General features: G+C 39.5%; 1 protein-coding gene across 1 annotated transcript in view; it reads right to left on the bottom strand.

Moving 5' to 3' along the window:
• The window catches only part of GLP1R (glucagon like peptide 1 receptor), a 278,807-nt gene that overhangs the window by 166,083 nt on the left and 98,088 nt on the right, over positions 1–14,636 (bottom strand). Inside the window, exon 2 of the mRNA XM_075204458.1 lies at positions 12–108. Within this exon, the coding sequence (XP_075060559.1) occupies positions 12–108 (97 nt within the window). The remainder of the gene's footprint in view (positions 1–11; positions 109–14,636) is intronic.

Raw genomic sequence — 14,636 nt, 5'->3', positions numbered from 1 at the left:
AGGGAACTTACCAGTTAGGGTTGAAGGCGAGTTGTGTAACATGTTCAAACACTGCTCTCTGTATTCTCTCCACTTCTGTATTGTATCAGATAGAGAAACGGCCGTACTCTGTAAGAGAAAACAGAACAGGAATTTAATATTTATTTCCTGGATAAAATCCAGGCAATCACTGATATCAATCACACACCACAAATACCAACAGTCCCACATTAGGATCTAAATCAACTCTCCCCTTTTGCTTTCCACGAGTGTCACTCTCTGGGGCCTGACAGATAGTTGTTTACAGATAAATTCCCCAGTTGGCTCAACAATGTCTCCTTGTTTCCTAAATATAAACCAATAGCTCCCAAAGTCACCATGTGCATTCCTATAACTTGTAATATTTTGCTGTATTTCAGGACTGTATAATTAGCCATGTCTTGTGTTAGTAAAAGCAGTCATTGCTCAGGTTCATACATCCAAACTCAATCACAGATGCTATCTTTAAGCTTTGTCCTTTGACCAGTTGAAGTGTTGGCAGCTCTATTATGTCGTAGTACAGCCAATTTTAAGCTATGTTAACAATTTCCACCTTCAGACACCTTTACCTATATGCACAGACCCTCCTGTAATATTTTCTTAAATGTGTGTTTTTCAACAAAAGCCGTTAAATAAACTAGACAGAGATGTTCCTTTTCAGTGCCCTTGGAAACCACACAAAACAGCTCTGAAAATACATCTGCATCCAATGCCTGGAGTTGATCTTTATCGTATCTAAGGGCAAAGAAAGGCAAAAAACTCTGCCTGGTAGATATAAAACCAGTAGAGTCTCATAGAGGAATCTTGTACCCCAGTGTGGACACTTTTTGGGGCCTACCAAGACTGTGCATAAAGCTCATATGGAAAAATAGCTCCCTTGGACCACACAGTCACTTTCCCCGTAACCCAGCTCCACTGGGGCCTTGAAGGATGGGTAGGGCCTGGAACCCGTTCCTGCCAACCATAATCTCTACCAAGGAAGGCCTGGGCACAGGTAATTTATAACCACCATCCTACCATCACCCATGATGCTGAGAGTAAAAAGAAAGTTAGTACCACCCTTCCCAGTCAAGTTTAGGTAAAGGATCTTCTATAGATTACGTGGAAACAATATCTCTTCTTCAATTAATAAAACCAGCAAAGAGAAACTTTAATCATTGTCTTCTGTTTGACGCCGTTACTATTTATTTGCTCCATCAGACCATTAATTAAGCATCTTTTCCATAATACTTCAAAATAAATTATATAATCTCACACTATTGAAAACCTGTTTATAGGGTAATTGCCAAATATAAAAGAAGTAATTGAGCAGATGTCGGCTATTAATTCTGGGATTAGCCGGGTAATATCACACCTTAATAACTTTACAATGTGAACAAATTCCCCTGTGTTGCTTCTGGCCTTGTTTATTACAAGAATGGCAAAATATGCTGTAAATTCTGTCTAATTGGGGAATAAAATGCACCGGGACTTTGCAGCACGTTTAGATAGATGAAAAATGTTGGGAAAATTCACAATTATTTACAAGAGGTTAAACAGTTTGTAATAACCGGACTAAATCTGTCAGTGGAGGCCACAAGATATTATAAATCACACAGCTGCTGCAACTTACTGGATGTTTATTTCTTTGTATTACTGGTGTCTTGTTACAAACATGGATAGTGAGCAATTAAGGTAAATCTTTTATTCTGTTTTAATAGATAAATCTCTTAATTTTCCGGGATGTTCAGGAAGAGCTGAATCCTGTCTAAGCTTTGCAATTTTCACAGCCATAAATAGGATTTCTGCTTCAGTGCTGTGACTTAAAGGAAAACAATCACATGCAATTTTAAAATGAATAATCTTAAAAAATGCCCCCAACCAACCTCCCCCCTGGTAAACACCCACATGCAGGGGCTGGCTGGCAAATTTGGCCTGTGGATGGGCTAGACTTGGCTCAACAACCTATTAGGGACATTTTAAAAGATAAAAAAAGATGCTGGTAGCCCAGTGACTCAGGCCTAGGTAGCCCACTACTGCACCACAGACCCCCAGCCCGGCCAGACCCTGTCCGTACCCCACAATGATGCCTCTATGGTGAGTGGGAACAATACCTCCCAACTTCCCGCGCGTCTCAACAAACACGTCTGAAATCCAGAGGTATCGTTGTATCCATATAAAATGTGGCTATTTATTAAAGATAAAAGTTTCAAATGTATTTTCAAGTGTATATACCATTTACAGCACCAAAAACTTCCCAGCTCCCATCACCTAACTAAGCAGCACAGGACGTCTCCTGCTCTAATAAAAATTCTACGTAAATTGACTATTTTGTTCAGTTTTGTTTTTTTTTGCCTTTGGCATGAACTGAAGTCATTGAAAGTAGGGAAAACTAGCTCTAGTTTACAACAAAAACAAAATCATCGGCCAAATGGGAAAAATATATAAAATATATTACCATGTACATTTCCACATCGCTGCTTTGTAAGTAGACTGAAATGGACAAAATATATTTGATGAACGGACTGATATGCAGTGTTGTGGTGATAATGAAAAGTATTAATATATAAAATGAATAAAACGAGTGATGCTTAAATTTCCCACTAAAACAGCAATAACCTTTTATCTTCACCTTATCAACTAATTAGTTGTAGTAAATCAAGATATGTTTCCTGTACTGGAAACATAGCAAACTAGTGTCTTACTGACAGCTGCTCCAGAATATTTAATGTTAAATATAAAATAATGAGCTCAATTAGAAGATAACCCAGCTGACATCTTTCTGAGGTGTTAAGAAGGTGCGTTTTGATGTATAACATGGAAGCGTATAAATAGCACAGAAATAATATATTTGTCATCACCATTACCTATATGTTGCTCAGTTATTGGCTTATAGACTTTGTTATTTATTAACGGGAAAAGGAAAGAATTAAAAAGAACAATTATTAGTGCCTTTAATTCATAACATGATTGCATTTCATTATAATTACCTTATACTGCTGTATGTAGGCAAATATCTCACCTCCCGTTCAGAATTCTATCTGAAATATCTTCAGTTCCATCAAGTTAAAGAAATGTTGACGCTCATATTTCATAATGTTATTACTAGTAGTTCTGTTATACAAGCCAACAAGTATTTTCTATTCAGTATTTTCCACTTATAAAATACACATAACTTTTCTGCACTAGTTTAAATATAATATATATATAAATATATATTTTTGCATTCACTTTGCTCCAACTTAAGACATTCAGGGCTGATTAACGTTCAAACGTACGTCGGTTTGCACGCCTTGTCTTGCATGAAATAGCTAAGGAGCCTTAGACCAATCATCATCATCTTAAGTTCGGGTGTGTGAGGTGGTGGTTGGTGATAGGGAGAGACGAAGGTCATTGACAGAACATAGTGGGCAAGTAGAAGACTATTTCTTGACAAAGTGGGAGATATAGTTGGGGAAGGCATTAAACAGGGCTTACTAAGTGAGGGTGAGGAACTTGAATCATACTCTGGAGGGAATGGGGAGCCAATGGAGGGTTTTGCAGAGAGGCCTAGTGGACCTACAGTGCCCATAATGACATATCCATATCCGGGGACTTATTATTTTATAAAAGGGGTGCAAACTTCACATAAAATAAAAAAGTCATATATGAAGATAATATAAATGACACTCCTATGTGTATTGCTTATAGAACATGAACAACACCTTATCCAATGTATATAAATCCAATATCTGTGACAGGGAGTGTGTCCCAACTTACTCCGTAAATCACAGGGAATATGCAAATAGATGGTGGTAAAATATAACCCAATTTATAATAAGTCCCCGGATATGGATATGTCATTATGGGCACTGTATACTTACATGTTTCATACCTATACATATTTGCATTTGACACTAGCAATATCTTGGTGTTCAAGTTATTGATGCACTATATATGTATTTTTGTTACATCCTTATCTCCTTGTTATATGTTTAGTCCTGGACTTGGACTTGAACTTTTTGCATATTTATAGGAGCTATGTCTGTATGTTGCTGTATTTATGCATCTTATGGGTATAATATGATCATCATGGATATTAGGAGGATATGAGTATTGCTACCAGTAGGTGGTGCTGAACAGGGACATTTTTTGATACACTAATAACTATCCCTTTAGGTAGTCAGGATGGATCCACGATTTGGTTTATGAGTGGTATATGTCATCTTTGTATATGAATCTTTTTTACTTATAGCCCAGTGTTTACCCCTCTGTAAATAGAGTTTGTCTATAACCTGTTTCATGATATTGGTATATGATTAGGTTCCCTATATGTTTACATGTTTGTATGTTTTGATATGTGTACCCTATGGTGTTTTTGACACTGGGGTAGGTTATATCTGCATTCACTGATAAGATGTTACAACATGTAAAGTCCGTAATTTGGACTATTTTTCTTGAACAGTAATTCCATTGATGCACTTTATGGGGAAGATATGAACGTCACGGATATTTATGTCACATTTTTTATATATGCTGTGTGAGCTGAAGTCCGATATTTGGAGAGTTTTATTCTGGACGTTAGAAAGGGACACGTTTAATGAGGTTAATGTGAGGGGACACAACCCCTTAGGTGAATCACTTAAATATGATGTTGGTCAAAAATGTGTTTAGTTATATGAATCTCGATATTACGGACTAGTTACTATGGATACCGTATGTTAATTCTAGGGGTTTCTATTGGATGAAGGGACTTTATATACAATTATGTTCATGTCTGCCCTTAAGCCTTCATAAAGATTTTTGACAAATTGAAACGCGTTGGGAGGAAAGGGGCGGATATCCGGACGTACGGACACGCTGGTTAATCTGAACTTATCCTGGATCTCTGCTATTCGTGCAAGAAGTGAGCCGGCTACCCGACCGTGTGGACGGGATTACCGTTCTCCTTACATGCGCTGTTCCATCTGAGATTCGGTAAGAGTCCAGCTTCACTGGTGTCTCTGCTCGATCTGGATATATTGGAAGTTGTTTATACATTGTTTTTATGTTTACTTTGGTGCAATAAAATATCTTTTATGGGAGATAATGCACTATCAGTCTTTTACTTCTCGTTTTGAGTATCGTATTTGGGAAGATCCAACAAGAAGACATAATTTGAGGAGGATACCTGTGTCCATATATTGATCTGTGTGGTTCAAGATTGAAATCTTAGGGAATATCAGAGATCTGAAATTTACTTATACTACCACCAATTTCTGGAACTTATGGAGGACATACATCCAATTTGAAAGAAGATATACGCAGTACTATAATACTAACTTTTGAGAACTGTGAGCGCCAGCTCTGTTACTATTAGTCACAGGCCCGGCGCTCCCATTAGGCAAGGTTAGGCAATTGCCTAGGGCGCCGGGACCTGCAGGGCGCCTCGAAATGAAAAAAAAACGGAAATCCACGGGAAGGAGAGGAGGGAAGGGGCTATTGAATCTTACCTGCATGAAGCTGCTCCTCTCTGCTCTGTCTTCTCCCCTCCGCTCACTGACAGTGACAGGCCGTGATGATGATGTCATCATCACGGCCCGACAGTGTCTAAGTGGAGGGGAGAAGACAGAGCAGAGAGGAGCAGCTTCATACAGGTAAGTTAAAGAAAGACATGGGGAGGGGTGGGGAGGAAAGCGCAGCGGCGATTTTTAAAGGGGGGGCAGCGGCGATTTTTAAAGGGGGGGGGCGAATTTCACACGGGGGGGGCGGCGATTTTCAGACTGTGCATAGGGCGCCAAGGACCCTAGCACCGGCACTGATTAGTCATTGTTTAAGAGGGGGGAACAATGCCCAAGGGGAGGGGGGGCTTCCACGTTCACTAGACCTGACTTATATTGGTAACGGTGTTTAGAAGAGACGCACTGTCTAGTTCTATTCTTGATGTTTCCATCACACAAATATGGTGTCCTGTCTCTTTAAGTCTCCCCTTCTTATATTATCTTTTCTGATCTGTTGCTGGAGTCAACGGATCAAGTGATGTGATGACTCCCAGACGCATCACACGGGACTGCAGCGGGAGAGGACTGGACAGTGCTCCATGCTGGAGAAAGACACAGATGACGACGTTCCCACCCCATAGGTACAGGGGGGGCCCACAAGTTAATGAGCTGGCGTTGGTCCCTCCTGACCCATGGCCCCGCACACCCTGCACCCGCTATAACTGATTCATCACTGATTCAACAACTGGGCAGCAGCTATCAACATTCGGCAAAGATTTAACTAAACTCCCTTCGGACTCCTCTCCTTCATGTACTACTGCTATATTCCTTCCATTTATAAGTGCACAGCTATTAGCAGTTACAATATTTCAGATAAAAGTTTGGAAAGATAATATAACAATGTTATAACGGTAATAAGCTTATGTACATTTACAAACAGGGCAGTTATGATTCAGCTTTTATTGCCCATTTGCACGTTAAGTAAAGTGCAGCTTCAGCATTCTTAGTATGAGAAATAAAGGTGGAACTGATGGCCCGTGTGACCCGGAGCATGCTGGGTAATAGGATGGACGTGGGAGCTGGCTCTATCACCGTACTGTGCTACATGATAGATCTTACTCCCACTCGCACCAATGTGAAGGAAACAAATCAGATGTCATTTCTCCTACAGTGGAAATCAGGACAAAGTTGTAGATAACTTGTTTCCAGATGAGCGGATAACTCTGATAAGTTCATCACATCTCATCTTGTAACTGATTCTTATTTACAAAACTGGTTTCCTGAGGACAAATATAGATCATTTCAATAAAACTTTTCTGTGTACTCAATGTAATGTCATACACTAATAATCACATCTAAAACTCTGCATGTTTATATCTCCGCAACAATGTAGATGAATAAAATAAATGACAACTACGGATATAGTACAACACAAGCCAGTATGGGCTGTTATTTTATTTTCCTAATAAATAAAGAGGAAACAAAATGGATATTTTGAATCCAGCCCCTCAGACCTGAATATTGATTTTGAGTTGGGACCCTTTTTACATTCTCAACTTATATTTGCTACATTATAGATTATGAAATATATTTTTAGCACAACTATGATGTAACGAGGATTGGCAAAACATGTTTAACTTTCTACAACTATACATTTTCTATGAATATATATTATATATCCATTCTCACATTCTGCTTTTCTAAAATCTTTTATCTAGTTATAGCTTTATTCAGCTCACTGCTTCATTATAAGACTTGTGTTTCTAAACAATACTATAACGATATAAACATCCCACCTGATGTTATTGGCTTATAAAGCAGAGTGTTATGATTGCTAGTATAAACTCCTTGGAGAGGCAACAGTGTTTGTAAAAAGCAAAGTGTCATTATTATAACAGAGATACACAGAAGTCAATAGGTGCAGTCAACTTGCAAGCAGCAGCTCAGTTCATACAGATGGCAGGTTTCAAACATCAGAAATAGCAGCTAAATGCGAATGACACCATAAGGTGCAGATGAAGTAAGTGATTAATGGCAACGTTCAGTCCATAGACACAGCAGGTTCAGGGATACAAGCAGGGTCAACTGCAACACAGGGTAACAGGTTTACCAGGTATAATTCTGAAGACACTATAAAGTACAGATGCAGTGACAAGGAGACAGAGTTACCCAGTAGCCAGGAGATGCGCAGCATTAGATGATCCACAGGTACCTGTATTTCAGGTAGCCAGGAGGCACGAGGCACTCGATGATCCACAAGACATACAATCATAAGGAAGGTCAGGCAAGCCGGAGGGTCAAAACCCAGAAGAGACACAAAGATAAAAGGAAATAGACAAGAGTAAAGTCCAATCAGAGCCAGGGGTCAGGGTCACAAGAAATGGTGCAAAAACATGGAGTCAATACCAAGGAGCAGGTCAGAATCAAAGAAAGGGTTTCACAGCAAGGGCAATTGATGAAATGCACAGGTTGCCGGGAAAGGCAGTATATTAAAGACCAGCCACAGGTGATTAGCCTCCACAAGTAAATAAAATTAACGACTGCAGGTTAGGACAATGGTCTGAGTGCAACAGCAGCACCTCTGGTAGTATAGAGGTACTGCAAGCTAAATTTAATATAAAAAGCACTGCTAATAACATTCACAAATATACAGTGTATGAAAATATTTCATGAGCTTACCGGAATGAAAAATATTTGAGATGAAGCTGTGGACATGGGGAAGAGGAGCACATTTTCCTAAACTTCCTGTCAGTAATTCCATGGGATGATATGGACAGTTAGTTTGTTTTAGCCACCTCTTGCAGAAAATGGTTGATAACAGAGAGCAATAGATTGCACTCAGCTAATTTAGATAGAATGTGAAATCTCCAGTTCTGTTAATGTGTGGGAAATTTTACATATTTGTCAATGTTATAGCTGCTTTTATATGTTGTGATGATTATGGCATAATCAGGAGTTAAGAAAAAAAAATTGTAAATGTGGTCATGATTATTCCCAACAATATGATGTGTTGTAATCCTGTGCCATTCCTGTTAGGAGCCGGGACATAGGCACAAAGTAGCGCTAAGCATTATGTCTGATAGTCTGGAATGAGGGACTTGAAAAAATGATCAGGCTCCTGCACCTAGAGAGTCCTGGGCCAATGCTAATTAGCTCTGCGCCCCTCCTGGTATCCCTGGTCATTGGGTACCAGGGTTAAAATTTAATGCAATCTCTTCTGACACTACAAGTAGTTGTATGCTGGCACTTGTAGAACTACAAGCACCAGCATGCACATGGCCAGACTGCATACTTATAGTGCCGCAAGAGTGCTCTACAAATGTTGCCCCCTTATGAAATAAATATATTTATTTACAATCAGTGCAGTCATATGTAAGCTAATTACTAGTCATATCAAATTGCAAATATGTGTTTGTGAATTAATTCATAGTATTAGATTGGTGTGGCTCAGATGAACTCTGTGTCCAGCCATAGGTTAAAACCCGATTATTATATCTCTTTGATTGTTTCTAAACTCTTCTGCTCAACCCATGAGGTATTTATCGATAGAGAGTTCCAGATACGTAGTTACAGATGAGTGCCCAATACCAATTTATGGCACGTAAAAGCTAAAGCTCTTGAAAGCTCTCCTTAAGGTTATATCAAAATATCATAACTGATATATACCAAACAGACCCCTCACATTCTTGGTAATTCTGTGATAGGTCTGCACATCTCAAGTGTGTGACAGGGAGCTGAGCAGCTGAAATAAGTTTGAATTAAGGGAAATAAGGACACAGGAAAATTTAATATTTTCTCACATATCATACTTACAGGAGTCATATCTGGTATGTAAATGAATGGAAACTTATAACATGGTAATGTCATCTTTGTAGGACATACTTGTAAGAGGTTAGGCCAGTGTAAATAACCCCTGACTTGAAGGATGTTTGAAAAGAGGTAGTAAGCAACTAATTTGCATTTACACAGACTTTCTGCTCCTAAAATCACAGTGAAAGAGGGCTGTGGTTACCTGCAGCATTTTAAAAATGTCTTGTAAATCAGATTTGCTCACTTTTGGGAGTCAATTTCATATTGAGAAGTGTCCCATTATTCATGCCCTCCCAGTAGACATAAAGTGATCATTCGTAAGTTTACCATTTCTGTTGTTTATGCCTTTTTATTTTACAAGAAACTATTGCATTATATATTTGTATATCCTTTTGTTAATTGTTTTCAATTAAGCATTGTGGATTCATTTTCGCTCACTGTTCAGCCACGTCTGGTAGCCCAGCAAGCAGACGTGCTCTTCCTGATCTCGCGCTAGCCTTCCTGCGCACGCGTGTCCCATTGCTAAGCAGCGGGATGCTATTGGAAGCTCTGGCAGCACCTGATGACACTACACCACCAGCGCTAATCATAGGAGCAGCCTCTTTATTTAAGGCAGCCTCTAGCACCATACTGATGCCAGAGTATTGGGTCCCCCCAGCTCCAGCATTCCTGTTATTTCCTGTATCTCCAGATTCTCTGTATATGACCTCGGCTGACCTTAGACTATTCTTCTGATTTTCCCCTGTTTGGCTTATCTGGTATCAGTTCTTTGCTTGTTGCTTGACCACTTTACCGGATCTCCCTTGTGTACTACTGTTGCCCGAACATTATCGACCCGGCTTGCTGTGACCACTCCTCCTGGATCATCCTAGTGTACTTTCGCTGTCAGAACGTTACAGAACCAGCTTGACTGACTACCCTCTACTCTCCGTTACCTCGCTGGTGGCTCAGTTAGAGGACCTGCACGTTTTCCACAGCGAAACCAATACTCCCTTACGGGGAAGGCTGGAAGCATGTTAGGCTTCCCACCTCCCTCTAGAGCCATGCAAACACCAGCAGGTAGACTTCAGTGTCAGATTGGTGACATATTCCGTATTAAATTACAGTTAATAAGTTCATGTATCTGTGTTCTTTCAAATTCATGCGTCAGACAGCTTGGTTTTAGAATACTTCATATTTTGAACAGAGGAGATCATTTCTTTGTGATAACTCTGATTAAAGTAAATTGTGACACTCAGGTGAGTTCTGGATCATCACATGGATAATTTTTTTTCTTCCATGTGTCTTTGCCTACAGCGCATCTGCATTAGGGGTTTGCAAACTGTCAGTAAGTTAATCCTTACAGCTCTGGACCAATATTTTCAAGGCAAGTAAGTATTGCTCGCCGATATTTTATATATATTTTTTATAAAGTGCTGCGATAAGTCATTTTTTTATAGCCGCAAAAAAAATCAGCCTTATGACTGCATGTGAATAAATAGACCCTTATTTTTTTAACTGCTTGACTAGATCTATCTGCTAACATGCTCCCTGTGAATGTGTCTGACCTGCAAATTGTGTCACCCTATCGCTGGAAGTAGTGAGAGCTATAAAAGAACATTCATTTACAAGCCTGCATATAAAGTATGTTATATTATGTTTGCAGAGGAGTCAGATCTAGAGTTTAAGCTGGATTTCGACACATTTCATTTCATCTGATAATTTAATGAACAACTACATTTCATCTCGCTGTAATCATTCTGTCTAATCCTCATACTTCAACATCTCTCCCAAAAACTCCTCTCTCCAGCATCATCTTTCTATACCTCCCGATTAGAGTGCAAGCTGAATGGAGCTGCAGATTTTCGTGTTACCTCATAAATAAACAATGATATATATATATATATATTTATATATTTTGGAAAGTGATTTTAGAGTGGTTTTATTTGAGAAACATTGTTATGAGCAGAATTACCTTTAAGACCATTCCTTGCAATACAACCAAGTCTCAAGACAAATAATCTTACTGTAGACCTTTCATCGCTATACAAGAGCTTGTTAGTAGCTTAGAACATCAAGTAAAGTCCCGGATAGATGACTGTGTGTTAAATGCAGAAATAAATTGTTGTAAATATATGTCTTGTCCTCTCTTCAAAACTATAGTGACATCCATCTTTCTTGTGCTCTCTTAGATTGTCACTTGCACTATGGAGAGAAGATATCTCGTCGACTAACACAGCATGTTTGTGCATTAGTTGCACTAAACCATTTCAACCAATCAGACACTTGCTTTAATTGTCTAACTTGTTTTAGTCAGATGTCAAAAAAATTGTTGATTGGCGACAGTCTTTACGCCTAAATAATGTAACATTACTAAACAAGCCTTAATGTTAACAAGGCAGAGGCAGGAAACGGATAATTTAGCAGGTTACTAGAAAGTGAACACGTCTATGATGTTATGAACCCCAGAACCTTTGGCATGGGATGATTTTCCCCATTAGCAGCCACCTTTTCTGGAACCACATTGGTCACTGGTACTCTGTTAACCCCAGGACTTGATCCCAGTAGTGTATAGTTGTTAACAGTTGTAAGTGAGGTAGAGTCAGGGAGACTGGCAGCTACGAAGCAACACATTATACAAAAAAAGACAAACAGGATACAAAGCGGATGGTTAATTGGCAAGTCAGATCAGAGGGCAGGAGAGGTACACAAAGTCAATAAACAGGCCGAGAGTTCAAGGGCAGGCAGTAATCCAACAGCAAGGTCCAGTAACCAAAGCCAAGGTCAAGCACACAAAATCCAGCAGCAGCAGTTATACCAATCTATAAGGAAAAAGCTACAGGAACTAGCCTAGGTAAACGTAACACCAGCAAGGCAACAATGGCAATGAGTGTATTTATGTAGGTCCAGGCCAATCAGCTGCTAGGTAGAAATCATGTGAGCAGAAAGTGTTGACTGCTCAGCTGCTAGGTAGTGAGCAGTGATGAGTCTTGCTAGGTAGTGAGCAGTGATGAGTCTTGCAAGAGCTTATAAATCAGCTGCATGTGGAAACACTGTTAGCAGCTCAGTAAGCTGGGTGAGTATGGTTGCTCAAAAACAGAAACACAACAACTCTGATATCAGTAAAATCTGGAATGCAAAACCATAACACGTGGCAAACAAATATCTAGCAGGTAGTTTTTAGGTATTCAATTGAATTAGAACACATTCAGTTTTTGAGAAAATTAATTTTTAAACCTGCTTGGCTCCTGGTTACACTGCGATATACAAAGTATATACTGCACATCTCTTAGCTTGTTCAGAGCAATGGGGACATTTATGTCAATGTTCTTTATTTCTGAAATTGTTTCCTGGTCGCTCTTTTCCAACTGCCTAATGATCTCGTCCTAAACTAAATGCCATGTACATTGTATGTGGGGAGCAGTTCCTAATTTAGGGTGCAATAAACTCTTTCACAATGACATTGGGCAAAATACTCATCGAATACAGTCCTATTGCTTGGTACACACAGGGCCTGATAATCTTTTCAACTTGTGTAAGCAAAGCAAAAATTAAGGTATCAAATGCTGAACATAACCACATTATAACATGGTTAGTAATTAGTATATTAATTAGTAGATAGACTACATTACAAATTCCTTAGTGTGCTTGATTTACTTTCTGAAGTTTGTGCAATGGATTCATACAGAAATTAAAAAAACATGCTTTTGTCTATATGAACTCTCTTATTCCATATCACACTATGGGGCTTATTTAATAATAATCGTGTTTTTGCCCCGTTAACTATCATCTGTCATTGTAACGTTCTCAGATGATTTTTCAGTGCAATTTAATATACAAGTCATGGGCAGCACATCTGATAGGAGACTCTCCTGGTGATGACTTTTTTTCTACTGAAGAACCTGGGATGTAACTCAGAGTCTTTACTGCGCACGTGCAACCTAGGGCTATGCATGCGCAGTCGGGGTCGTCTTTTCCACTGGACATGATAGGCAGGTGCCCGAGGGGCCCACAGGCAAGGGAGCCCCATAGGCAGAGTTCTTAGCTAGAATAAATAATCCAGCAAAAAAAAAAATTCTTGCAAAATAAATTACACTACATACGGTCAGGTGGCAATCCAGCTCCCTCCCTGTTCCCCTTCTCCGTGCTGCGCTCACACTGAATGTCGGGTGTTACGTCATCACGCCCGACATTTTCATTGAGGAGCGCAGCACAGAGGAGCCACGGCACAAGAAGCAACGGAGCAGCAAGCGACAGCAGGGATTCAAAGAAGCAGAAGACACAGAATAAGAAAAAAAGAAGAGAAGAAGGGGGTGCAATTGGAGAACAGGGCGATTGAAAGATAAGTGAAGCAGGGGATTTGATCTTTTAGTTGCCGTATATCAAGGATCACTGATTAAGTACATTTAAAAAAGAAGAATGAATATATATATATATATATATATATATATATATATATATATATATATATATATATATATATATATATAGGCAGGGGCCCCGGTGCACTGCTTTGCCCGGGGGCCCATAATGTTGTTAAGGTGGCCCTCTGCGCAGTTGCTATTTGCCTAGAACAGCGCAGGGGAGCGCAGTAACGCTGTTGGAGAGCGATCCAAAAATCCCACTCCTGCGATGCTTTCCACGTATGCTTGAATGGCTTAGCCATTGGGCTCAAGCTCCAGAAAACTAAGCTTTTCAGAGCCTGATATAATTTTCCAGATCGCAGTCCCCACTGAGTATTATGGGGACTTTGGTTTATTTCGGCAATTTGCTAATGCAGTTTCCGCAAGTTTTAGGGTTTCATAAATAGACCCCTATGCCTTTACTGTAATTCTTCTATAAACTCCAGTCCAAAGAACAGTAATAAAAAAGTTATACCTGTGTACGAAATACACACGAGTAAATAATCTCAATTTATTTCGTGTTTTAATGACTATTCCCTTTAAGACTCATGGAACGGTGAAGATTTAAGGCACCCGATAGAAGCAGAATAATAAAGTCACTGAGATAAGTCTCCCTTGGTAATTAAGTCTATAAGTTATGTGTAGGTGTAGTTTGTTTCTGGAGTCGTAATAACCTTCTGTACATTACGTGGTTCTTAATGCAAGGAAGAGATTCCGGAGCCATAATTTGCTTTACAGCTTCAGTAGTAAAACTCTCAAATGCAGGACCCCAGTTGTGTGCATCGAAATATTCATCAGCCTCATAAAAAGAATTTGCATGTATTTATTGGGTATAGTTAAGGACATCCTTACGGCTTTATTAATTAGAAACACACTCCGAGAGAGACGGTCCGAGCCGGAAGGGGGGGGGACATGGAGTAATGAGGCCCTCTTTATAGAGAGGATAAATGACAGCAACAATTGTGATTTTCCTGCGTCAGAGTCTCGC

This window comes from Mixophyes fleayi, chromosome 3, assembly GCF_038048845.1.
Source record: "Mixophyes fleayi isolate aMixFle1 chromosome 3, aMixFle1.hap1, whole genome shotgun sequence".
Taxonomy (NCBI): domain Eukaryota; kingdom Metazoa; phylum Chordata; class Amphibia; order Anura; family Limnodynastidae; genus Mixophyes; species Mixophyes fleayi.
The sequence above is the reverse complement of the archived record's forward strand: the minus strand, read 5'-3'. Positions and strand labels throughout refer to the sequence as shown.